General features: G+C 32.3%; 2 protein-coding genes across 2 annotated transcripts; both read right to left on the reverse strand.

The window, feature by feature from the left end:
* Positions 1 to 162: 162 nt before the first annotated feature.
* On the reverse strand, positions 163 to 13,239 carry LOC126768773 (carboxypeptidase E-like). Its single transcript, XM_050487068.1, has 8 exons — positions 12,871 to 13,239; positions 12,597 to 12,793; positions 12,361 to 12,516; positions 11,970 to 12,136; positions 11,357 to 11,508; positions 8,972 to 9,232; positions 4,104 to 4,246; positions 163 to 2,410 (listed from the first exon to the last, which is right to left on the reverse strand). The coding sequence occupies exons 1-8, from the start codon at positions 13,091 to 13,093 to the stop codon at positions 2,270 to 2,272; spliced, it is 1,440 nt and encodes a 479-aa protein (XP_050343025.1). The 5' UTR covers positions 13,094 to 13,239; the 3' UTR covers positions 163 to 2,269.
* A 2,392-nt stretch (positions 13,240 to 15,631) lies between these two features.
* LOC126768383 (uncharacterized) lies at positions 15,632 to 24,174 on the reverse strand. The gene is made up of 18 exons (XM_050486407.1): positions 23,471 to 24,174; positions 23,268 to 23,392; positions 23,094 to 23,187; positions 22,855 to 23,014; positions 21,583 to 21,810; positions 21,378 to 21,486; positions 21,111 to 21,295; positions 20,823 to 20,927; positions 20,644 to 20,734; positions 17,905 to 18,622; positions 17,710 to 17,834; positions 17,540 to 17,633; positions 17,292 to 17,451; positions 16,940 to 17,167; positions 16,634 to 16,742; positions 16,381 to 16,565; positions 15,817 to 15,921; positions 15,632 to 15,715 (listed from the first exon to the last, which is right to left on the reverse strand). The coding sequence occupies exons 1-18, from the start codon at positions 24,172 to 24,174 to the stop codon at positions 15,632 to 15,634; spliced, it is 3,609 nt and encodes a 1,202-aa protein (XP_050342364.1).
* Between the last annotated feature and the right edge of the window lie 1,626 nt (positions 24,175 to 25,800).

Genomic DNA, 25,800 nt, shown 5'->3' on the forward strand with positions numbered 1-25,800 from the left:
ATAAATTGACCCATCCCAAGGAAAACATCCCAAGTTTTCTATTCGCATTCATATTAATGTAATCAGTTAAGCTTACCCCAGATACAAAAAAAAATTGAAACACATACGAATCTATCACATATGTATAAACGATTGATGGTTTATTGCTGCAGAAACAAAAAATTGATTGCATAAATATTTATTTAATAAGTGTTTTACACTACATTATTATTATAAAGACAATCGAAATCACATATAACTATTACTTTACACGAATTATAGGATTATTTCAGTTACATAGCATTCAAGTCAGTTTTCTTTACAAGATATTATGAAATGTCAATGATTACACAAAATGTAAGGGAACTTTAAGGGTTGTTAAAGTTTATTATTTAATTTATATTAATCAAAGACATACATACATTGATTTAGACTAGAAAAAAAATTCCGACGACATAATATTGATAATACAAACAATAGATTCTTTTTTTTTTATTTTAACAAATATAATTAAACATTGGTAACTATTAGGCATAAAATTATACATATTACATAGAAAATATAATTCATCTGTCTCTTTGAGCAGAGGTAAAGTTAGTGTCGAAAATAAATTATAATTAAACTTTCATCTGTATCAATTGATATAAACAATTATAATAAAGTTGTTCTATAAAATAAGAGTCGAATTTATAACCAATTCCAATGGCAGAAATGGAGATAAATTAACAACTTGTAATATAATCTATGGATTCATGAAAATAGCGTTTTGAAAGTCAGCGAAATTGTTATCGAAACTTTGGAAGTAGATATTAATTGTTCCATTCTACTGAATGGAACAAAGTTTTATTATAAACTCCCGTCCGGATTTCATAAGGGTTTTATCTCGTGCTACCAGAGATATAAACAATCATTAAACGATCCATTCGCCCGTACTAAGGGCATGACAACACGCCCTGCGTACTTTTTCATGCGTTTATTTAAAACTTAACAAAATATTATTTAGGCAATAATTATCGACATGAAATGTTATAATTAATGTATTATTTATTTATATTTCAAAGTATTTACTTTAACAATAATAATGGTTACAATGAATATATCGATTATTTATTAAAAAAATTATCGCGCTATAACGCTATCGCGGATTTTTGTTAGAACCTTTCATGAGAAATAATACCATACATTATTTTCCTGCAGCTTTAACTATTCACGTAGGGAACGCCATGAAAGCTTTCAAGGTGAACGAATTATTCCAACTTGGTTGACGAACATCATCATGACTGTTAAAAATACATAATTAGCAAATTCCATGGAATATGTTAATCTAAGGTTTGATTATTTTTACACTTTCTGCCATTGGAATGTAGTGTACAAACATTATTCTTTTATATTTGTAAACAGTTTAAGTGTGAAAATAATAATGTTTACGCTGTATATAATTAATTGTACATTATAATAACATCAAATACTACTACACACGCATTTTAAAATTGAAATCTTAACGTTTTATTGATAAAAATTATGTCGTAATAATCGTAGACCATTTACGTCTTGGAATGCACAAAAACGTAATCGAATAATTAAATTTAATAATTGAACGATAATGTAACTTATCTTAATAAAATATATATGAATGTTACTGAAGATTTGTTATTGTGAACGAAATAAAAAAATCTTTACATGAATTGCCTGATACGAGGAAACGTATATGATGAATGTTTGTGGTAACTGAATTTATATTATTATTATTTACCTTAAAAGTATTTACAAAAATAATAGTCATAATAAATATAGATATATCTTATTAGTTTGTAGTTTATTATTCATTTCGTATAATTAAATTTCGGCGATTTTCGTCCAAATAAAACCGCACAATGACGTCACATTATCTACGTACGTATCGATTTCAATGAACTAAAGACATCGAATAAAGTATCCAACCATCTACAAGCTTCAAAAGTATCTTATGTTTACGAATGAAGCTACTCTGTATAGAACACGAATTAGAATTAACAGAACATGTTTCTCAGTACGCCAAGTTTTGACACGTTCGAAATTTTAGCGCCCCAACGAGTCCAAAAACAATATTTACTATTTTTACTAGTATTTAAAATAGGAAAAGGGCACAATATTTTTTTTATATTTGGCTAGATGACGCAAAAAGACAGACAAATCTTTTTATATTAAAGTAGAAACGCATTAAAATACGGATACGTCAGGCGGTGCAACATACGATCCAGCATAGTCATTTTAGTTACTTCCAGGATAGAGTAGCAGATCTTTCGGGCAGCTAGTGCGAGTCGCGGTGGTCGAGCAGCGCGTCGGTGAGCTGCCGGTAGAGGTCGCGCTTGTAGATGCGCGGCTGTCCGTCGCGAAGCCCGTGCGGGTACAGCCCGAACGAGCTGTAGTCGTCGAACCAGCTCGTCGTAGGCTGAAAGATGCACATATCCATAAATGGACATTTATGAAATAAAAACACACACACACACACACATTGAATCTGAAGGCACTTACATAATTTACAGATGAATATTAATTTAAAAAAATAATCGAAACCGTATTTCGGTGCCATAACCTTTCCGATACATGTCAAGCATTCTCTGATACATAGCGCGAGAACAGATTCGTTGATAATGTTATAAGACAGCGAATTAGAGATAATTCATAATTTATTTATAATAATTATATATAAAACAACAAGTGATTGATTATTATTGGTCAGTAATCCGTGATCGGAAATAACTTTGCCCAAAAATATTAAACACAAGTCTTTATGTTTTGTGTTTGTGTTCGATAATATGATATTAATTGGACGGCGTCATCACGGGACGGGACTATACATTCGAAATTGCAATATTCGTTTTGACAAACAAGAAAAAACCCCGATTACATAACAGTTTACCTTTTTTATAGGATGTACGCAACTAATGTCTAATATTTATATTCGCAATAAGTTAAATTATTTACATTAAACTATTTATCTTCAACCAATATAAAAGAATTATTACAAGACTTTAATTTTTTATTCTTTTTACTAAAATTTATTTATTAACCTTATCCCTAATCTGCAGTATACTACGTCATACCGACAGAGAGCACTCAATTTTAAATTACCCCCAACAAATTGGCCCAGGAAGCCATCCCACGCTACTAATTCCGTTAATTCTCGTAAATTTATTCCGTAATCATGACGTTGATTACTCTTAACTCAGTAATCAACAACTTAAATGAAGACTTAAATCACAAAGCCATGCTATTTCGTTCAAGTTGATGTTTCATGTGAAAATCGATTTACTCCAGATACGAATTAATATTGAAGCACCTACGCGTCCATAACGTATAAACGATTGACGTCAATTTGGAACCCACTCACTAACGCTTACGCTCACTTATTGCTTAAGACGTGTGAAATTAATTTGTCATATTGATTAGATTTGATTATTGAAAATCACTAAGAATATTAAAATAAACGCGTTGGTTGCTGATAAAAGAAATCCCATAAAAATATTAATAAATAATATCATAACTATTGTAACTAACATTATAAATGCGAAATGCCCAAATTAGTGGGCAGAAAATGGTACTTAAGGTTTAGCCCCCCCCCCCCCCCCCCCACACACCAACACAGACGCGAACAAAGCGCGGACGGTAAATAGTTTTTGATAAGTTTGTTCGTATTGTTCTATTTTCAAATACAAAAATATCATTTTGTTACGCAGAATATATCTCATGTATTGTATACTGAGAGGTTTTTTTATTATTAAATGCAGTTTTTCCTAGCGCACCAGGTTCATGTATTATATTATATAAAATAAAGATACTTCGGCACCGATCCACTTATCGGTATTACAAATGTATAGTTTTGTTTAGATTGTATGTATACTTTTATTAATTAAAAATGGACATCTTCCTTGAGATAATAATATTATATATAAGTATATGATGTAATAAATGAAATGTTTTATTCAGGTGTGTAGAATAAATGTAAGTTATGCTGTCGTCTTCTCAGATCTGTGGTATTACTTTCCGAAGCGGTGGTGTGACGCAATATATTGAATAAGGACTTTGACGATTCCTCTTGCTAAATGGCCTCAACCTCCATGATGTAATTATACAAAATTTACCTCAAGTCTGAAGTTGACGACTCTGGCGGATGTCTGGTGTTTCGGAACAGTGACGATGCGGGAAACTGGGAAGTAGCCGGGATGATTCGCAGTAACTTCGTAATGTCCGGGAGTCAGGAGTCGGTAGTAGTCGCCGTACGCGCCTGAAAAAAAAAACACGTATTCTTTAACTGTATTGGAATATATATATATATATTGGCTTACATGTTTAAATGCACAATTTCGGTTACGCAGTTAAACGTCAGGCGGAATGGAGATATTTCGTTTTATCGGTCAGTAACTTTTAACCTTAAAACGCTTTGTAATTATTATAAAAACAACTATTTTTTAATAGACATGATTAATTGTCAATTATGCTATAGTTAGTGGGCAATTGAGTCCCGCTTAATTCATTGTCCAACATATTGAATGCGTTGATTTCTGTTAACACCTAACGTACATTTAAAATTTCATCAAGTTTTTTGGGTGCGTACACAAAAACACACGCGGTATAAATTAATCTTCTATCAAATGTATCGAACGATGTACACATTGTTCACAATACGTTTTCAACTATCTCAGCTCTATGAGTGATCGATATCGGAACAGAAATTGAAGTAAAAAAAATAAAAAGAATAGACGTTTGACGTACATGGTGCTTTCAGACACTATAATTGCTTTGTGACGTCATATTAGGTACTGAGAAAGGGGCACGCTTGTTTTTTATATGATTTGACGCACTTTAGCTATTTACGGAACACATTTTTGAATTAAATGCCTCTAGAGACAATATTTATCTACCTTTAGGACGCATACCTGAATGAATGTTTGCTCAATTAAAAAAATATATAAAACAGACTAAAATTATTGGCACTTCTTTAGAATCATAATATTTTTGAGACTTTATGGAATTAAGTTTAATCGTCGCTTTAGATAATTTACTTTTGTCCGTGACATTGTTTACATTTCGAACAGTTTTCTGTAGTTTTTTTAACAGACTGCTCATCATTAAAAAGTTTGTTGTTTTCTAACTATTTTGTATTTTGGCTGAATTCCAAACGACCGTCGCCGTAATTTAAGGACACAGTTGCATTTAAAACGGATTAATTTACATAATAGCACGTGATAAACAAATGCAATCTTACGATTTTGAGATACAACGAAGGTAACATAAAATACACTTTTTTATTAAACTAAACCTTATACAGTAAACAAACATCCTTTATCAGAACATGTGAAGTGAGTATAAGAAATCAATTAGCAAAATTATAATTATTATTGTGACTTTTTTCGTTTGTAGTAATTATTAAAAAATTTCAATAAATTGCTATAATTTAAAATGAAAATGGTAAGAATTATATAAAAATCACCAAAAAACACTGCGTCTACCTACCTAGGCAGACAGGCAAATGGACCATCTCATCGTACGTCACTATCGCCCAAAGACATTGGCACTGTAATAAATATAACCATCCCCTACATAGTCAATGCACCACCAACCTTGGGTGTTGCCTGTAGATACACAACTTAATCTCTGTTTAAACGCGAACAGACCAATACGAAGTATGGCTGATTGGCGGTAGAATATATGTGGTAATGGTACCAACCCAAGTAGTAATAGTAGTAAGTGGTAGAGTTGCACAAATCCCTACCGACATATAATTGAACAAACAAACAATATTTGTAATAAAAAAAATCCCTTTAAAAGTTCACAACATAATAAGAACCTAATTAACAATACGTTCCTTACGTCACCCTAAATACTCATTGTCTGTTACGTCACACACTCGTAATTGAACCTACAAACGCAATGACCATTAATTCACTGCACGATACAATAGATCTTGTTGACATTCTATTCATTGGATAAGGGCTTCGTGTTCCATATAGGAGACGACCAATGCAAAATGGCCTATATAGACTATATATAGCTATGCATAAAAAATATTTGTAAAACACCTTTCTTGAGTCAATTAAAAAAAAAACTTATATAACATTTATGCATGTAAAATTAAATGTACACAGTCCTACCGTTATTTACATTATCATTATATCATTTTAATACACTAGCAGCCGAAATTATATTAATTATGTACAGAGATTTTTATAAAATACAAAATTAAAATATAAAGAACAAAATACACATTACAAATTTTAAAGCAAGAACACGCTGTCAAATATATTGTCCTGTGGCATTGTACCCTTGTGGCTGGCACTATTGCCTCCGTACCGCTAGACTCAGCCTTTGGGCTAAATAAGCGCCAGCTCTTGGGTCACCAGAAGTGTGAACTAGTCTCTTAGAAATATCTTTATGATGATTATTATTATATACCAACTCAGTAGATTCAATCTATTTTTTTGGCTATACCTAAACTACCGAACAAATTAATTAATCTTTATTCACTCAAACGTTCCTTTGATGTTATAACAACGTGACATAAAAAATATATTAACGTTTTTTTTTCAATCATGAAAGAAAATATAAATTATTATTAATGTATAATTTAAACTGGTACATTTCTAAAATCTTAATATTATAACAATTAATTAATAAAGGAATTTAAAGGTGTACGTAATAGTTTATTCTACACTAAAACCTTGTTGACATGCGTAAACTTAATATAAATACTAAGCTACGAAAACATATCCAAAGATATTTTCTAAGGGAATTACTATATATTGAATTTAAAAAAAAAAAAAATTTCGAACAAAAGTTGATCACAATGGTCAATTTTTAAGACGCTTATCATATCTGATCCAATGTCTAGGACTATTTTTATACTGGAAATATAATATCTCAGCGCGTATATAAAATTATTACAATTATGTTTTTTTATTTTTTATTGCAAGCCTCTATATAGAACGTACTTAAATTATATTTGACATTATGGTACGAGTAGCTGACGTTCATCCATAGTAACTTAAATAGTGATTTATATTCGTTACTTCATACATAGCGGTGAAAAATATTAGAACCTCTTTTTAATGTTCTAGAATAAAATTTAAAACAACAATAATAGCAGTAGGAAGTTGTGTATCGTAAACAACTTCGTCCTTTAATTTACAGTTTTAACCTTTTGTTGGCATTTTGGGGTGAGAGTTTCGTTCTACAATGGAGAAGGTGAACTGGCGACGGACCACCTGTCACTAGTCTAAATGTTCCGCATCCGTAAACGATACGATAAGGCTCGTGGGAAGTACACTGCCCTGCCACAATTCTTGTATTGATTTCTAGATAGCGCTATTTCATTGACGTCGATGAACCACACATTGCTTTTAGCTAACTACAGTGTACTTCGAAAAGCCGAGATGGCCCAGTGGTTAGAACGCGTGAATCTTAACCGATGATCGTGGGTTCAAACCCGGGCAAGCACCACTGAATTTTCATGTGCTTAATTTATAATTCATCTCGTGCTTAACAGTGAAGGAAAACATCGTTAGGAAACCTGCATGTGTCTAATTTCATTGAAATTATGCCAAATGTGTATTCTACCAACCCGCATTGGAGCAGCGTGGTGGAATAAGCTCCAAACCTTCTCCTCGAAAGGGAAAGGAGGCATTAGCCCAGCAGTGGGACATTAACAGGCTGTTACTTTACTTTTACTTTTAGTGTACTTCGCGTGCTTATGTATTCATCCTATTTGCCAGGGTATGTGTCACTAACTAAAGAGAATTATACACATGTAAAATTTATCGGATTACCATAATGTCGAGGGCCTTTGATCTCGAAAAAAATTTCAAACATTTTAATATATAAACTTAACAATTCAAATCTAATCATTTAAGAAACTTACAATACAATTAAGTTTTTTGTTAACCCAGAGAATATTTCAATAATTGTGTTTGTCTGTAGTTTTGTTTGTATAATACTCAGACATTCTACAGAAGCTATCAATAATAATACAAAGCGGTATGTACAACGTTCGATTAGCAACAATTCGATATCAGTCGCAGTTATATGACAGGATGCGCACATTATGTTCGTTTAGATACAAGTTTGTATGCGTTTATTATCGAAATATGTTTTGCAAAGAAATTGCGAGGAATTCATGATACTTATACAATCATTACTAAAGAGTTAGGTCAACTTTTACGAGTGGCTCTGTGCCGTTGGAGCGTTCAGGTGTTTCTCCACACAGTATATCGGCCTCGATCGGGAAGCTTTTTGGCCAGTTTGGTATGGAAAATCCGACATGAACGACAGTACAATCCGATCGGATTTGCCTCAACAACAATCAATCACCAGGCGATGCTTTTCGCCTTTAAAATTTGATGACGATACGGGAGGCAAGTAGTTTTGATAGGTCATTTGCAATAATAAGATTCATGAGTAATTAAGCATTTGCGTTTTGTTGTTTTTCACGAAAAGCGATGACAATCTGACCTTGGCAGTAGTGAGATAATTATTATAACCTATAACCTTTCACAAAATACCCGGACCGAGATATGATAATACTAACGAGCGGGTAACGAGCAAGTGTGCTCTAATCCGTCATCGGCTCTTTACTGAATAGCAAAGTATTACATTTTAATACAACGATGTCGGCCTGGCTGCCAAATAACAAACATATATGTATATTATGGCAGCAGCCCTTAGGGTTACTCTTTATAATTGTTAGTGCGAAAATGAGTTTGTTTGTTTATTTATTGAATTGTTACAAATCAGGGGTACAGAAACTGTTTGTTACCTTTCTCGACTAAGCCCACTAAACTAATCGTAATTAAATTTGACAATATATTATTATTACGGGAAAGAGCTACTATATGATTAAAGCATGTGTTATATAAGTATATATCTATGTTTATTTCTATCTCGATATCTTTCTCTCTCTCTCCGCGTTGGTGTGTGTGTGTGTGTGTGTGTGTGTGTATGATATGTGAACACTTACCGGTGGTAATATCATGTCGAATGGGTCGAGGAACAGGTCCAGTGATGTTGACGATGGATATAATAGCGTTCTGTATGAAACCGGAGTCGTCGCTAACAATGCCCTTTACACCGGTGTGAGCCTTCCATATGAAAGCGAGCAGAGCGTCCTTATTGCGGGCCCACTCATTCTTTAGTTCCTTCTCGGGAGTGTACTTCTGACAACCCAGCTCGAGGGTTATTTCAAACGCATTCGTTGCCAAGTAATTGAAATCTTGCATTCCTGTAAACGATTCACTTGTTATGTTTTTGTATTTGCCGATACAAGACTTTAATTGCAATTATTTAAGATGAGACTAAGTATATATATATATATATATTTCCCATTCAAAACATTAATTTTCCGTATTATTTGTATCTACGATGAATGAATGTATGATGTAACATTATTTTATTTATTTAACATCTATCGTTAAAACATTACATTTAATCTGGGAATAAAAGATATGATTAACTTCCCATAGCAAACACTCCGCTATAGTAAAAAAATAGCACACCCTTAATCATTTCCGGCCACGGTGAGCATTCTCAACGGCTACTAACCGCACAAAGTTATAGTGCACAAGTTTGTACGAAAGCACAGGTCCATCCGAACACCGAACAGCTACTGAACTTTTCTTAATAGAAAAACTTTTTTTTATAGAATAGGAAGGACGAGCATATCGGCCACCTGTTGGTAAGCGGTCACCAACGCCCATAGACATTGGCATTTTAAGAAATGTTAACCATCGCTTACATCACCAATGCGCCACCAACCTTGGGAACTAAGATATTATGTCCCTTGTGCCTGTAATTACACTGGCTCACTCACCCTTCAAACCGGAACACCACTACCAAGTACTGCTGTTTTGCGTTAGAATATCTTATGAGCGGGTGATACCTACCCAGACCACACCAGTACACCAGTAAAACTTGAACCAGCGATCTACATTCTTTTAATCTAGCCATTAGACCAACGAAGGACTAAAAAAATGTAATATATAAAAGAGCACTGCTTCATAATGTAACATACATATAAGAATTAGCAGAGTTAGGAAGCATTTAACGTCAGATATATTGCAGTCTGCGGCTGATGTTAATCAAAATTTTCTCACCAGCTCCCCCAGCTAGTAGAATTTCTACGAATATTAACATATTTAAGAAAGAAACTATAATCAGATATCGCTATATCAAAATTACACACTTAAAGATAAAACATCTCATTATAAGTGAGCAAATTAATATATCGGCTAGCCAATGAGATGTGAACTGATTTTTTAATGCTAATTACGTACTTATTATCCATGATTTTAGATTCGAATTGTTTTATTGGTACGAGAAACAAAAAGTTCTTATAAATAAGACTAAGTATTTCTAATGAAAATGAAAATACTACTGACTAAATTGTATACTTCAACTCAGCTCATAGTCATCAATAACTGGTCGCTTGATAAAACTAAATAAGAAAAAAAATATGGCTAATACACGTCGTAATTATACTAAAATCGATTTGTGATTAATTGAGAAAATGATGATTCTATAAATATAAGAAATTTTCATTAATGCAAATTATACCTATTCAATATATTAATTCTATCTTAATATATTATATATATCTTATATAATATCTATCTTTATATATTAATTCTATCTTAATATATCTTAATATATTAAATATCTTATATAATAAAATATATATATGAATATATATATATATATATATATATATATATATATATATATATATCTTATATAATATCTATCTTTATATATTAATTCTATCTATTTCAATATATATATTATATATATTTAAGTAAAAAACATACTAAGTATCTACTAAGTATTATATATTCGCCGAACAACTTTTTGTTTCACGTACCAATACAACAATTCGAATCTAAAATCATGAACAATAAGTACGGAATTAGCATTACAAAACCAGTTCACATCTCATGGCTAGCCGCATGAAATGTCAGAGTGTTTCGTTTATTATTTGCGTTTCCTGTTATATAAACTAGTGTAATTATCTTACTTAACACGAGTAACAAATGCAACTAAAATATTACAATTTATCGATCGTCGTTTGTAAAATATTTTACGGCAGTTATTAAAATATCTTAAAGTGTATTTCACTCTTTTTTTCTATGACGATATATAATGGAAACTTAATTTCAAGCTAAAGCATAGCGCATAAATTATTCAACACATCTTAAACTTGGAATTTTAGTAAAATATTACAAAACGAAAACAAAAATCTCTCTCGAAAACACCCGATATAAATATAGTATCTGAATCTAAATCCACGCTCATGAACTGTGTGTATCAGCCCCCCAAATACGCGTGTGGTGCGGCTGTCCGCAGTACGAACCTCCCTTGAGACTGTACCAGGCGGCGCCGTTGGTGACGCCGCCCTGCTTGCCGAAGTTGTAGGCGCCGGCGTCGTCGGGCCCGGCGTGGCAGCCGGCGCGGCTGCGCGACGACATGTCGGCGTGCGCGCTCGCGTACGTCGTCGCCAGCTCCCTGCAACGAGGTGGCGCTCGAGCACGGTCTTGGTGGTCGTTTCCCAAACTTTTATAGCCCTAGCCCGATCTCTTTTACTCTTACCGAAAACCTGTATAGCTATTTCGGTGCAGGAATTTGCACATACAAGTCCATTATATAATTGAAGTTTTCAACTTTTTAAATGTAATTGATTAAAAATATTGCATATCTGCCAATCAATAAAAATTACCTCTTTTCTTTAAATTTAATATGAATCGTAATAATACTGTAATATACAAACAAACTTTTCTTTTAAATAATAAAAGCATGATTGAATAAATATAACATCAATCATCAACATTAAGACTACAAAATATGTTTAGTATATAAATTTAAGTTTATTTTTTCTTAAGTATGATTGATTCTATAAATAAAAAACAAATGTTTTCTTAAATTCAAATTCCATTAAATGTTGATTGTGGTAGCACAAAAAATCTCACCTAAAGGTATCATCATCAGGACTAGCAGAGTATTCAGACACAGGAGCACCACTCCTGCTCTCATCATAGGGATAATTGGCCACTAAGTCCCCACCATGCATTGCCGCACTCAACACAAATGGCACGGACATAATCCATCGCATTACAGATCTTGTTTCAGGCTCCAACTAGATAAATATATCCTTGTATGAAAATTATCTTGAAATCAATTAAAAAATTTAGCAAAAACAAAATTATAATTTTTGATCAAATTCATTGTAGCTTTCAGTTAAATTTAATCCACCAAATATTTATTTTAATATTTAAAAAATAATTATAACTAAGCATTAAATGCTTCATATTTATTTATCTTAAGAGATTTCAGTTGTTATTTAAAGTTTGTAAGTCTTACCGGGGCAGCGAGACGAGTCAAGTCTTTCAGTAAGTGGTTATTGTGGCTGATACCCTGACGCTCAAACTCAAATGTGATTGCATCAAGATCTGGAAAGTTCCTGTTTAAGTCGACGGAGTGATTGTTATTTCGTCCGATGAGATAATCCTGACCTCCCTAAGAAAATAAAAAAGAAAAATTCAATTACCTTTTTAATATACCTCAAATGAATAATTTAAATCATTTCTGAAACTTACTGTGTCTGTAGATAATTGCCAGCCATCAGGATTCATAGAAGGCAGTAAATGTATGCGCGTGTTATGAATTAGAGTCCTAATATGACGGTCTCGCTTATTATACTGATCACAAAGGTAATTCGCAAGACCCAATAATAATTCTCGGCCAAGCACTTCATTTCCGTGTATGTTCCCTACATATTTTACTTCGGGTTTATCTATTATGAAGGAAATTAAATACAATTATTATATTTATATTATTCATAAATTTGTAGTAAAAATAAACAATACTTACAAGGTTGATGGAATCCAGGGCTGTCGGCAAATTCTATTACATATAGGGGAACATTCCTTACAGATGGCTCAGTTAATGTGTAAACCCTAGTAATATTAGGGCACTTTTCATGAACTTCATCTAAAACTAAAGGTAACTCTTCGTTATTATGATGCTTCCAAACAAATTCAGCAGAAGCAGTAGCGAAGAGGACAAAACAAAGTGATTTATACACAGCCATCATATCAGAAATATTATTTTTGACACAAGATTAAATTACAACATTCTGAACACAACGCAAGTATTTAAATAACAAATTAGAACAACTTGTTAACACACGTCCCGCACGGCTCGTCTTCTGAGTTCTGAAGCTGTATCGAGTTATCGATCGATTTTCCCGCGATACCCACACAGCACTTACTTCTTTATGTTGGTAGAATTAGTGTTCGAATGTTGCTACAAGAAAAAATATATATTGTTAACACTACATAGCCCTTAACTCTGCCCAATTAATTATCTACTTTTTGACATCTACCTTAGAACATAACTTTTACAGAGTACGGAAAAGTTAACTTGAAAATGGTTATAAATGAAATATGTAAATTCTTTATCATATTTAAATATATTATTTTTAACTACTCACAAACATTATGACAACCGTAACTGAATTCGTTTTTTTTTTAAATAATAATTGTCATGCTCTATACACATATATACATTCCATGGTACTTATTGGTGGGATCGAATGTTCTCGCTGCCAATAAATAAATCGATAACATTTATTAATTACAATGTTAATATTCGTGTCGACAATCAAAATGTTTTGTTGCCGCACTCAGTAGTACTAGTTGTCAAAAAGCTTAATAACCAAATGAACAGACCATTTGGTTATTAACTTTTTCCAATAAAATAAAATAAAAAAAATCAATTTATATAGGAGTTCATAAATAGTCGTTAATCAAAATCGTTTGCGATTTGTTTTGTAGAGAAATTTTATGAAATAGAATACCTATCATATTATATTTTATAAAATTATCCACCAGGAGCGCTTATTGACTTTCCATATATTTTGCTTTTTTGTATTTTTCGCAAATAATCAATTAATTATAAGGTTATATTAACCGTCAACTGTTTTATTACATTTGGTTAAGAATGCGTTTATATAATTGTATACAAGCTGTTTTACCCTACTATTATTATTTTTTAGACAAGGTAGTGCTTTGATTTTTTTTTTGTAAATATAGCTATAAATTTATAGCCATAGATGAACCATTACGCTAGTAAGTATATAAGTACCTAAATTTTTATGAATATTTTTATACATCTTAATCCAATATTGAAAATTGCTCTAATGGATCATTTTCAAAAACTCTTTAAATCTTTAAGAAGTACGTTATGAACTTAATATATAATCATAGTTTTTTTAAATAATAGTCGCTATATAGATAACTTGATGTAAAATTTGATATTTACACGAACCAATAACAGTTTTTATTGTCAGCGCCATCTATTGGCTCATTTCTTTCTTAGGAACAATGACAGCTGCTTCATATATTTCTCGGGATCAAAACGAAAAAAAATTCAACTGTAATTACAAATTATTTCAAATATATTGTGATTTTGTATAATATTATTGTATTTTATAATCATTACCTTGTTGTACGATAATGTACGATAATTTTAAGGGCCCTGTTACGACAACTGGCTGGCTTTAGGTTGTGAACCCTCTCGCTAGTCACTTTGGGAATTTTTAATAAGTACAATAGGCAACACTGTGAACACAGCTTGACGCCATCGGCGTCAAGTAAAAAAAAAAGAGTATTTATAATTTATATGTAGGTATAATGTTATTTGAGATGAATTTACAACTTATTTAATTATTTATTGCTTTACTTAATAACAAAATATAGGTAATTTACCGATTTTTTTATGTAAGATTGGACAAACGGGTAAGAGGTTCACCTGATGTAAAGGGACTAACACCCCCTATGGACATGGACACCTGCAACACCTGAGAGCTTGCTAGTGTGGCCTTTACATTAAATAGTTTTTCAATTATTTTCAATCTTCGTTGTTATTCGACGAAAATTAATTTCTTTAGCCAATTTTCAGCAAGACGGCGTTTTTATTAATTTCAACACTGAGGGACTGGCTCATCAGGTTAGATTCAGTTGTAAGCTGATATAATAATAAATAACATTTTGAGCTTATTCTATCTCACTATTTCGGGTCCGAGTTCGGTTTGGTGGATACATGATGTATCTGAGTAGATAAGTTTTAAGTGATGCATACCTACTGGTTTTCTCACAATGTTTTCCAACACCGCCTTGACTTTGTTAGAATAAGGATAATAATTATTTAATCTCGTGATTAATTAATTATTATAAACAATAGCGGTGTTAGGGAGCGCGAGCGTCGGCCTAGGGTGCCAGAGTAACTAATTAAAATAAAGATTGGGAAAATAATAGACATTAATTGTTTTTATATACTAATTATTGGTATACATAATTATTTAAACATTCCTTCAACTTGTCTTTTTTTTTGCGCTTCAAACTTTCTAATTTAAATGTGCAAAATATATAAACCTATGGGTGCAATGTTAAACGTGCTTAATAGTATAATATATAGAATTAAAAATAATTAGTTTCAATTTCTAATGTTTTATTTATTTGCCACTTTATATTTTTATTAAAACAGTGAGCGTGCAACGCAGATTGAAAAATATAAGATGTAGGTAAATTAATTTTTATTGGTTCGAACTTGGAAACGTACAACACTTAAGTTATTTCTTTCTATGTACAAGAACTTCTATGAACAAAGCGAGGATAGATATGGCTACACCAACTGCGTAAATGATGAAAATTCCCTGGAATTTAAGATAATCTAATAGAGTTAAATATATTTTGTAGTATTACATTTATAAGGATATATTAAAATATTAATCATTTAATTTAAAATTATTTTCACCTCAACATGTCTCAAGGCAAGTGGCTCAACAGTTTCGATATCTTTTTTGGAACGCGAAAGTTTAACTGCAAGTTGAACTTTGTAATCCAAATACTGTAAGGCTATCTAAAAAGAAAAAATATATTAATCGTTCATGTTGCGTTATGCTTACCTTTTTTTTTCATAATATGTTGAAAGATGGAAAACAAATATAACTATTAAATTAAATACAGATCACTAAATAAGTATTTGTTTTGTTTTATTTTCAACATAAACTCTCTAAAATCTGTGTAGTAACTAGGTAATTAAGTGTTGACCAACGCCCATGATATTGGGCACTGTAAGACATATTGTAAACCATTCCTTATCTCATGCAACACCGTTAGGGAGACGGAGAATGGAGATGTTATTTCCTTTCGCCTGCATTACTGCTCCTCCGTCAACAGTTAAACGGGAACAGTGCAATACAAAGTATTGCACTTTGGCAGTTAAATAAACGATAAATGTGACACCGTCAAAGTCGGGCTTGCATAAAACCCTCCTAAAGTAAAATAAAAGTCCAGTAAGTAAGATTGAAATAATAACCTGATTCTCCCAAGCTAACAAAAGTCCTGATTCATGAAGGCGTCCTATAAGATCACTTAATTTATTGGTATACACTGAACTTTTACGCATCATCATAATACATTGTTCAAAATAAAACTCTTCCAGCATTATTGTGTAATCCAACGATGCTACTTTGGTTATATACTCTCCGATTGCGAAAGTTCCTTAAACGAAGTATTTGCTTTATAAAGTATGACATTTTAAAATACATGATAAAATTATTATTTATTACCAGCAGGTAATTTTTCAATTCCGAATGCAATATTTCTATTAAAACTTTTGCGTTTCAATTCTTCGGCGGAGTATGTGTGATATAAACTTACTAACTTCTTAATTGTAGGCTAAAATAGTAAAGTATACGTTAATAAAACAATATGGTTATTTTCTTAATCTCACTTCATATTAATAACAATGCACACTTCAATTTGTCAATAGAATGAATAAACGTTAATAAAAGGTAAATACTTGACTTTAAGCAAAAGTGTTAACTTCTATAGATATATTGTAATATTATTATTAAATATAGAGTAAAAAGAACCTCCTGTGATAGTATAAGAGAGAACGTCCAAGCGTCATGAGTAGCGCCCCATATAAGATTTCTATCAACAATATCTTGTATCGTGTCAACCGTTGGTTCATACTTGGGAACAGTGAAGGTGGATGCTAAGCCTCCCCCATAAGCATTATCCAAAACTAAGCCTGCTATCATCATCCATCCAATGACGCTGCGTATACGCCATGTAGGGAATCCCGATTCAGGCTGTGACTACATGACAAATATTTTATTATTAAGTAGTCATTAGATAAGACTTAACTATTTTATTCTCATGTGGATGTACCAATAAGCTATTTGTCCAAAATTTATTTAAACTATCTAATATTGATTTTACCTGAGTTATCATAATTCCGAAGGTAATCAAAAAAACGTTATCCATTTCAAATCTTTTTACGACGATTAGAGCTAAGGACGCAGAAATAAATGTAAAAAATAACGCAATCCACATATAAAGAGTAAATGGTAGTAACGGCAACTTCCAACTCGGTAATAACCTAGAAAAAAAAATAGAATTAAAAAAATTTATTTACAGTTTATTATTTAACTTTACTTTTTATGACTAAATATATACGAATAAAATACCTAGGTGAAGGGGCTATACACGTTACACCAGTTCTTATATAAGGTGCTGAAAAATCCATTACTACGAATTCATCATACCAAGAATATAAAGCCGCTGCAAAAAACAGACATATTTCACTTATATATAAAAAAGATCATTTAAAACAACGAGGGTACTATAAAGTCCTTACTTATACCAAGATCCGCCTTATCTTCGACAACATTTCCTAAAACTCCGACACCAGTAAGATTATCATAGATTTCTCCCCACTGATGTTCATCATTTCGCACTAATTCTATAGTACAGTTGATCCACCTTTAACAGAATTTTTCAAAATACTTCTCTACACTACACAGGAAAAAAATATAAATATTTATATTTGTACCTGCAAAATTCATTGATAATCCTCACGTCCATGCCATCACGCCCCTCTGGTTCTATAGTAGGGTCCAAATCTAATAAAATATAGGGCTTATAAGTAAATCCAGCTGCCCTAACCGTTTTCCCATATAAATTAGACATATCATGTGGAAATAAATTTCCATTTTTTTCAAACTTTCTTGTGCAAGAGTTCCATTTATCTAAATAAATAGGTGTATTGTGTTCAGCGGTTCCAACAAATTTATGTGTAATTAAATCATAAGTTTCGCAATCATACAACACATCTGAATGTATTATAATTAATAAATTTGCCACGAAACTAACTTCTTTCATGGACAATATGCTTAGTAATTTCTGTTTACTATGACTATCGGCATTTTGTGTAGGCAATATAATAATTTTTCTATCACTTCTTCTGACGTTTCCCATATGCACAACTTTTTCAAAAACATTCATAAATATTTCTGGTTCACTCATTTGCACGATGTAATCAGAACAACCCATCTCTGATGCGTTCAGCATAAGGTTGGCAAATTTCTCAAAGCTTTTCGCAGAAATATACATGAAATGATTTGGTAATTTTATGTCAAGGTACTCTTCTGATATGACAGTTATACAATAAGATGAATGTAAATAGTTACTAATTACGACTTGTAACAATAGTTTTAGGGGCCAAATAGACTCTGGCAACAGTGTTAACATTTTCAAATATCCCAGAGAAACTGATTTCAATTAAGATTTTTGCTAGATATTATTTAATTCTAGACTAATGCGAAATCGAAAATTGAGCAAGTTTTTATACAAATGATTAGGGTCCCTTTTAAGATATTGAAATACCTTTTAAAATAAATTTGGTAATAAGTCTCTCTTCTTGTCACATCGGTGACTAATATAGGTACATATATGGAAGCGATAACTTAAAAAAATCACTTAGAGCAGACTTGTAATATTTTAGTATATACAACATTTTTAGTTTTATTTTCGTGCCGTTCGTTTCGTAAGTATATATGTAAATAAATGCGTATGAAATAGCTATACGATCATGTAAATAACAGTGAAATACTAGTCTGAACCTGCAATATTTTGCAACCATCGTCATGCGAAAAATTGGTTTTATTATTCCGTATTTACAATCCATTTAGCAAAATTATGCCTATTAACTACACTATTTACTATCTTTTGGACATACAAAAGAAAATTTCTATGCAAATAGTTTTAGTCTTTGAAGCAGGAGTAATTTGTCATTTAACCACAAGTATTATAGTCACAAATAACAAACGGAATTCTTTTGTAATATTTATACCTCTTGAGCATAACTACGGCAGAATTCTTAAATATTACCACGTAAGTAAATCATAATTATACTAATCTTAATTTATATTAAAAAATTTAAATTTTAGTTTAAATTATGCTTTGTTAACCTATTTAGGTACTTGTGTTGGCTGAAGTTCAGAAAATAAGAAGGGATGTTTGACCAGCAGTGAGACATTTATGGACTCTTACTTTAACGTTATACAAACAAGGGCATTAAAAATATATAAATACACAATACAGTTCTATTTATATGAGTAGCAATGTCTTTTTAAGTTAAAAAAATATTAGGGAGATTTTTGTGAGACAGTCAAATGCGCTGTGCTAATGGATATTGTATTATTATTACACGACAGGAGAGATTTGTTATTTTACGCCGCTAATAATATTAAGATAAATTAATCACTAAACTATGAAAAAGACATAAAAACCTTTGATTAAACTAAGTTCACACATGACTGTGCTATAATTTATGTGTAGGTATGTTTTTTGGCCAATCGAAGCAGATAATTTTTTTTTAATTTAATTAGTTAAGTTACAATTCAAAGTCATTTAAACTTTTTTTTATTGAATAGTTAGGCGGACGATCATCAAGGCCACCTGATGGTAAGTGGTCACCAACGTCCATAGAAATTGGCGTTGTAAGAAATTTTAACCCGCGGAGCGAAAGCATGAGGCGAGTGCCTAAGCTGACCCATTCCGCCGAAGAAGACCAGAGAAGCGGCGCCGACGCAATGCGTCCTTCTTCCCACGCCATAAGCGCCGCTGTGGTAAGAGGGGTACTCCGTACCCCGGGAATCTCCCTAGGAATCGAGGCCCGCTTATCGCAGGCCTACCGGTATTCCGGCACGTTCAACGCCGGCAAGTCCTACATAAATGTAGGGGAAACGAGTAAATGGGTTCCAGCGAAAAGAAAAAAAAAAGGCTTAGTCTTGCTTATCTACCAACTATCTTTATAAGTATTAACCACCTTTCATGCTCCGCCATCTATATCTGAACTATTAAGGTCTCACATAATGTTCTCTCTGCAACTAACAAATCTGCGAAGTGCAGGCAAGACCGTAGCTGTGCGTCGGTTCCGCGAGTCACTCACTTCAAAGGTGCGGTGTGAGAGTCGCAATTACAGCGATACGTTCTTTTTCATTTTGCATAAAGGGTCAATCCTTTAAATGGCTATCACAGACCAACACGCACCATTAGAACAGTCTTAGTGTGGTGCGTGGCTGTCCGTGGTCGTCGACGGTGTTTAAATAATTCACGTACCGTGAGAAACGTGGCTTACGTTTGCTTGCTTAAAGTAATATCCGCTAAATTAAGTTCAATATGGTTGTAGCATCAAAACAAAAAAGACTCTTAATTCATTTATTAATTGCACAAAATTTTAAACATACATTATTTTTCTAATTATCGGTCATAGTAGAATTTCGTCGACGTGTTTTAGTTTTTTTTTTGTGGATAAACATTTCCATTGCGAAAGTGAAGAATGACAATGTTATTCCAATCGCATAAATTATGAAAATTCCCTGCAATTCAAAAAATCATTTGAATTTTACATTGATTTATTATTTAAAATTAAAATAAACATTAAATAACATTACATTAAACACTCACCTCAACGTGTCTTAACGCTAATGGCTCTATGTTTTCAACGTCTCTTTTTGAACGAGAAAGCTTCACTTCAAGTTGTACTTTATAATCTAAGTACCGCAAGGCTATCTAGAAAATTTATTTAATTTTATGAGCTTTAAAAATATACTACTTAAGAGAATTTATTTTCGAGTACTTGAATTTATAGCTTATCATAAAGTTGTGACCCCAAAATACAAATCGTTCGATCAAATTGTTTTGGCAATACGTATTTAATATAAATTTAAAAAATCAAACACTTGTGCAATATACCTGAGTCTCCCAAGCCAACAGCAGCCCTGATTCGTGAAGGCGTCCTATGAGATCGCTTAACTTATTTGTATACATAGAACTTTTACGCATCATCACAACACACTGTTCAGCATAAAATTCTTCAACCATTATTGTTAAATCCAATAACGCATCTTTCGTTATATAACTACCGATAGCAAAGTTCTCTACAAAAAAAAGTGTTATAAATTAAGTCGATTTAGTTTATATGTACCTTCTATCTGATGATGATGTTTTTATTTTTATCACCTGCTGGCAATTTTTCAATACTGAAAGCCATATTCCTTGTAAAACTTCTACGATTTAATTCTTCCGCAGGATACGTACGAAATAGACTCAATAAGTTCCTTATCAAAGGCTGAAATTTAATAATAAAAAAGTCAAATAATTTTATATAATTTCCTTAGAAATTGAATGAAAATATCTCTATGAAAATGATATCAGGTATTATAACCTCATGTGAAAGTATTAGGGAAAATATCCAAGCGTCATGCGTAGCGCCCCATGTCAATTGTCTGTCGACTATATCTTGTATTGTGTCAATTGTCGGTTCATATTTAGGAACGGTGAAAGTAGACGCTAGACCACCTCCGTAAGCATTATCCAAAACTAAACCTGTCATCATCATCCATCCGACCACACTGCGTATTCGCCAAGAAGAGAATCCAGACTCAGGCTGTGACTAAATTGATAAAATTATCATACTAGAAAACACTTTTTACATTTAACCTATTTTAATACAAACAAAAATAAAACACAAGTATGTATATATACACTCATTTAGGTGTAACGCATAAAAAACGGATAATTTACTTATTGCTTTATTAAAATATAATTAATATGTATTGCGCTTGAAATTAATCAAAAGCAACATTGATCTTCCAAATCATTCCCACAGTTATATATTACAACAGTTATCTTCTCCATTGTAATATGTAGATATTATATAAAATATGAAACCATAAATTGATTTTTAACCAATCTTTTTTAGCCATCGCAGCAAGGTTTGTTTGCTAAGGGTTCACTATAATTTTTTGCTTTCGTAAATATGTGTTATCAGCCTTTAAACATTTTAAATCTATCGATTAAATAAATAAATTCTATCATAATGACTACGGCTTGTCGACGTTTATTGTAGTAGGCTTAGATTTTAGCATTACATAAATATATTTTTATGGTTTCTTTAAAAATAAAAAAATATATAAATATGAAATACAGTAGATTCAGCACTATAACTTGACATCTAACCATATACTTATGAAACGAACAAGGCAAATAGCCAATTACTGTTATATAATAAATCTGCTACATCGAACGTAAACTAAGTAGAAGTTTTTATTAAATTTCTTTAATGCAAATTGTGACGTATAAAAATATATTAACCTATATTAAGTAATAACAACCTTCGCAGGAGTGAATTTAGAGTGTGCAAGTGTGCGCTTTCTATTCCCTCACTTTTTACCTATTCCGATCGTTCGGCCGAATCCGGATTGACCGGAGAGGAAACCAATACCAAGATTTTACTTGCTATCCGATTCATCAGATTGTAACTTTGCCAACTTTCTATCTCCGATTTGCTACTAAGACTTTTTTGTCAGGTATCTTAATAACTTCTACTGTCCCGAGCATTCGACAGCATGACTTCGAGATCTGCATCCTTCTATAATACCTACATATTACACGAAAATGCAGTAAGATTAGGTTCGAAACCAAATAATAAGGTTACCTGCGTGACCATAATCCCAAATGTTGTCAAAAAAACATTATCTGTAACAAATCCTTTCGCTACTATTAAGGCCAACGATGCATATATGAATGTAAAAAACAATCCAATCCACATATACAGACTAAAAGGTAATAAAGGCATTTCCCAACTTGCTAATAACCTGAAATATACAAATGTAAATTATAAACTACATGTATATTATTCATAGAATTAATAAATGTTACATAAGAGATGAGGACCTCGGTGAAGGTGCAATACATGTTATGCCGGTTCTTAAAAATGGCGCCGAAAAGTCCATTACAACAAATTCTTCAAACCAAGAGTACAGTGCAGCTGCAATTATAACCGACGTTTAGAAAGAATTATCTTATAGGTAAGCTGCGTCATAATTAACTGATAGCATGTCATCTTACTTATACCAAGGTCGGCCCTATCTTCGAAAACATTTCCAATAACACCAACACCAGTAAGATTATCATAAATTTCTCCCCATTCATGTTCGTCATCTCTCACTATTTCAACGGTGCAATTAATCCACCTATTAATATTTAAATAATAATAATAATGAATTTAGGAATTATTGAAAACGCTTGAAAACACATCATATTTTGAGTACCTGCAGAATTCATCAACGATTCTCACTTCTATACCATCACGGCCTAGTGGTGTCATATTAGTATCTAGATCTAGTAAAACATAGGGTGTATATGTAAATCCAGCAACTTTAACTATTTTGCCATATAAATTAGACATATTATGTGGAAACAGATTAGAAAAATTTTCAAACTCAGATGTACATGAATTCCATTTATCTAAATAGACAGGTTTATTGTTTTCATCTGGTCCAACAAATTTATGTGTGATTAAATCATAAGTATCACATTGACTGATTGAATCTGATGGAACAATTAATAAAATATTCGCCAGGAAACGAACTTCTTTCAGTGTCAGTACATTTATAAAATTTTCGTTGCTGTAATTGCTGGCGATGGTCTTATTCTGTGCAGGCAGCATAATTACTTTTCTATCACTTCTACGAACGTTTCCCATATGAACAACTTTTTCGAATGCAGTCATAAATATTTCCGGTTCATTTATTTGCACAATATAATCGGAACAACCCATCTCTGAAGCGTTGAGCATAAGATTAGCAAGATCATTGGTATTATTCGCATAGAGATATATAAAACTCTTAGGTAAATTAAAAATCAGAGTATTTTCCGAAACAACTGTTATACAAATGGATGAATTTAAATAGTTAGTTACAATTGTTTGTAACAATATCTGAATGTGACAAGAAATTTCTGGTATTAATAACATTTTTATTATAACAAACAATTTCATAAAGATTTGGAAATACTAAATTTAAAAAGACTATCAGGTGATAATTTCAAATATTTTGATGAGTGAATGTTACTTTACAAATATTAGTTCCATTTTATAACAGTAGACAAAGGCGTTTGGGTTCTTCTTGTAGATATAAAATCATTTTTCAATTTCTCTTATAATAAATATATCCCATGCTACATAAATTTATATATAACAATACCAGTATAGTATACAAATAACTCGTGAAATATAAAAATATATAGATGTTATAAAAAAATTAAAGTATTTCATTTCTTCAAATATTATAAATACATTTTGATTTAAATAATAAACAATCGGAACCAACGCTATTTCAGCCAGCTTTAACTGACGTATAGCTTATAAAGCATTAGATATTCGAAATGTCATATAATAAAATGATACCTATTTACCGTCACTGTTTACCATCATTAGGCTCTTCAAAGAAAATTTACGATGTGTAATTGTAGCCTTTCAAAGAGTTAGCAGTCGTTAAACTTATGAAAGAACGATTCCCTGTTCGTGTTTTTAAAAAAAATGTTTAAATAAAATTAAAACTTATATAAATTGTAGCACTCGACTTGACTGCCTCGTTAGTCTAGTAGCTAGATACAAGGCCGCAGACCCAGAGGTCCTGGGTTCAAATCCCAAGTTGGGGTAATAAAAAGTTATTTTCTGTCAAAAAATCTCAATAGACTCCCGGAGTCTGGAAGCTGGAAGTGCCTACATTCCCGTGCCTCGGAAAGCACGTAAAGCCGTTGGTCCTGCGCCTGAACTCTTTTCGGTCATGTCGGATTACCGCCCCATCAGATTATGAGAGTTAGGGAATAGAGAGTGCACCTGTGCTTGCGCACAGACTTGTGCACTATAATATCTCCTGCGCAGTTGAGTAAAATAAAATATAACACATTTTTAAATAAAAATAAAAAATAACGATTTATTACCCTAATCAACTTCTATTTTAAATTCAGTTAGAAAAATAGACCTGATATTTTAGCTCGATTGAGTAAAAAACATACAAACACAAAATTCCGTATTTTTACGAAAAAGTTTAGTTTTTTAATTTTATATACTTTACGAAAAAAAAGTAGTTTTACTACTACCCTATTGCTATTTTTTTGAATGCAAATGACTCTACTCCACCTGATGGTAAGTGGTAGTAGAGTCCAAACACGAAGACGGCAGTACAGTCGGGAAGAATGTTCTGCACTAGCCGCCTTCGCCTTGCCGGCCCGCAAGATGCCTCTTCACGCCTCGTTTGAAGGAACCCAATCCGGGTTAAGAGGAGGGGAACACGTGAACTGGTAAGGAATTCCATTTTTTGGAAGTGCAACAAAGAAAGGAGTTGACAAATACTTTGTGCGCGATGGAATTGATGTCACAGTTAGGCGGTGACATTGAGAGCCAGCTCGCTTATGAAGGAAGGGGGAAGCAGGAGTTAGAGAGAATAATTCCTCAGAGCACTCGTCGTTATACAGTCGATAGAAAGCGCTCAGCGCTGCAATCTCTTGATGCAATTGTAAAGGTTTGATGGTGTTTGTGACCTTTACGTCGCCAATAATGCGGACCGCACGTTGCTGCAACCGATCCAAGGCTTCC

The sequence above is a fragment of the Nymphalis io genome, chromosome 5, assembly GCF_905147045.1.
Source record: "Nymphalis io chromosome 5, ilAglIoxx1.1, whole genome shotgun sequence".
Taxonomy (NCBI): Eukaryota; Metazoa; Arthropoda; class Insecta; order Lepidoptera; family Nymphalidae; genus Nymphalis; species Nymphalis io.

Bases quoted from the DNA above. Each gene is read 5' to 3' on its own strand.
- LOC126768773 (XM_050487068.1), bottom strand. From the start codon at position 13,093: ATGATGGCTGTGTATAAATCACTTTGTTTTGTCCTCTTCGCTACTGCT. The intron at 12,517-12,596 runs GTAAGTTTCAGA...TTATTTTCTTAG, and splicing joins GGCAATTATCTACAGACACA to GGAGGTCAGGATTATCTCAT. The intron at 12,137-12,360 runs GTAAGACTTACA...ATATTTATCTAG, and splicing joins TGACTCGTCTCGCTGCCCCG to TTGGAGCCTGAAACAAGATC.
- LOC126768383 (XM_050486407.1), bottom strand. From the start codon at position 24,174: ATGTTATTAATACCAGAAATTTCTTGTCACATTCAGATATTGTTACAA. The intron at 23,393-23,470 runs GTACTCAAAATA...AAATATTAATAG, and splicing joins ATCGTTGATGAATTCTGCAG to GTGGATTAATTGCACCGTTG. The intron at 21,811-22,854 runs GTAACCTTATTA...TTATCAATTTAG, and splicing joins TTGGGATTATGGTCACGCAG to TCACAGCCTGAGTCTGGATT.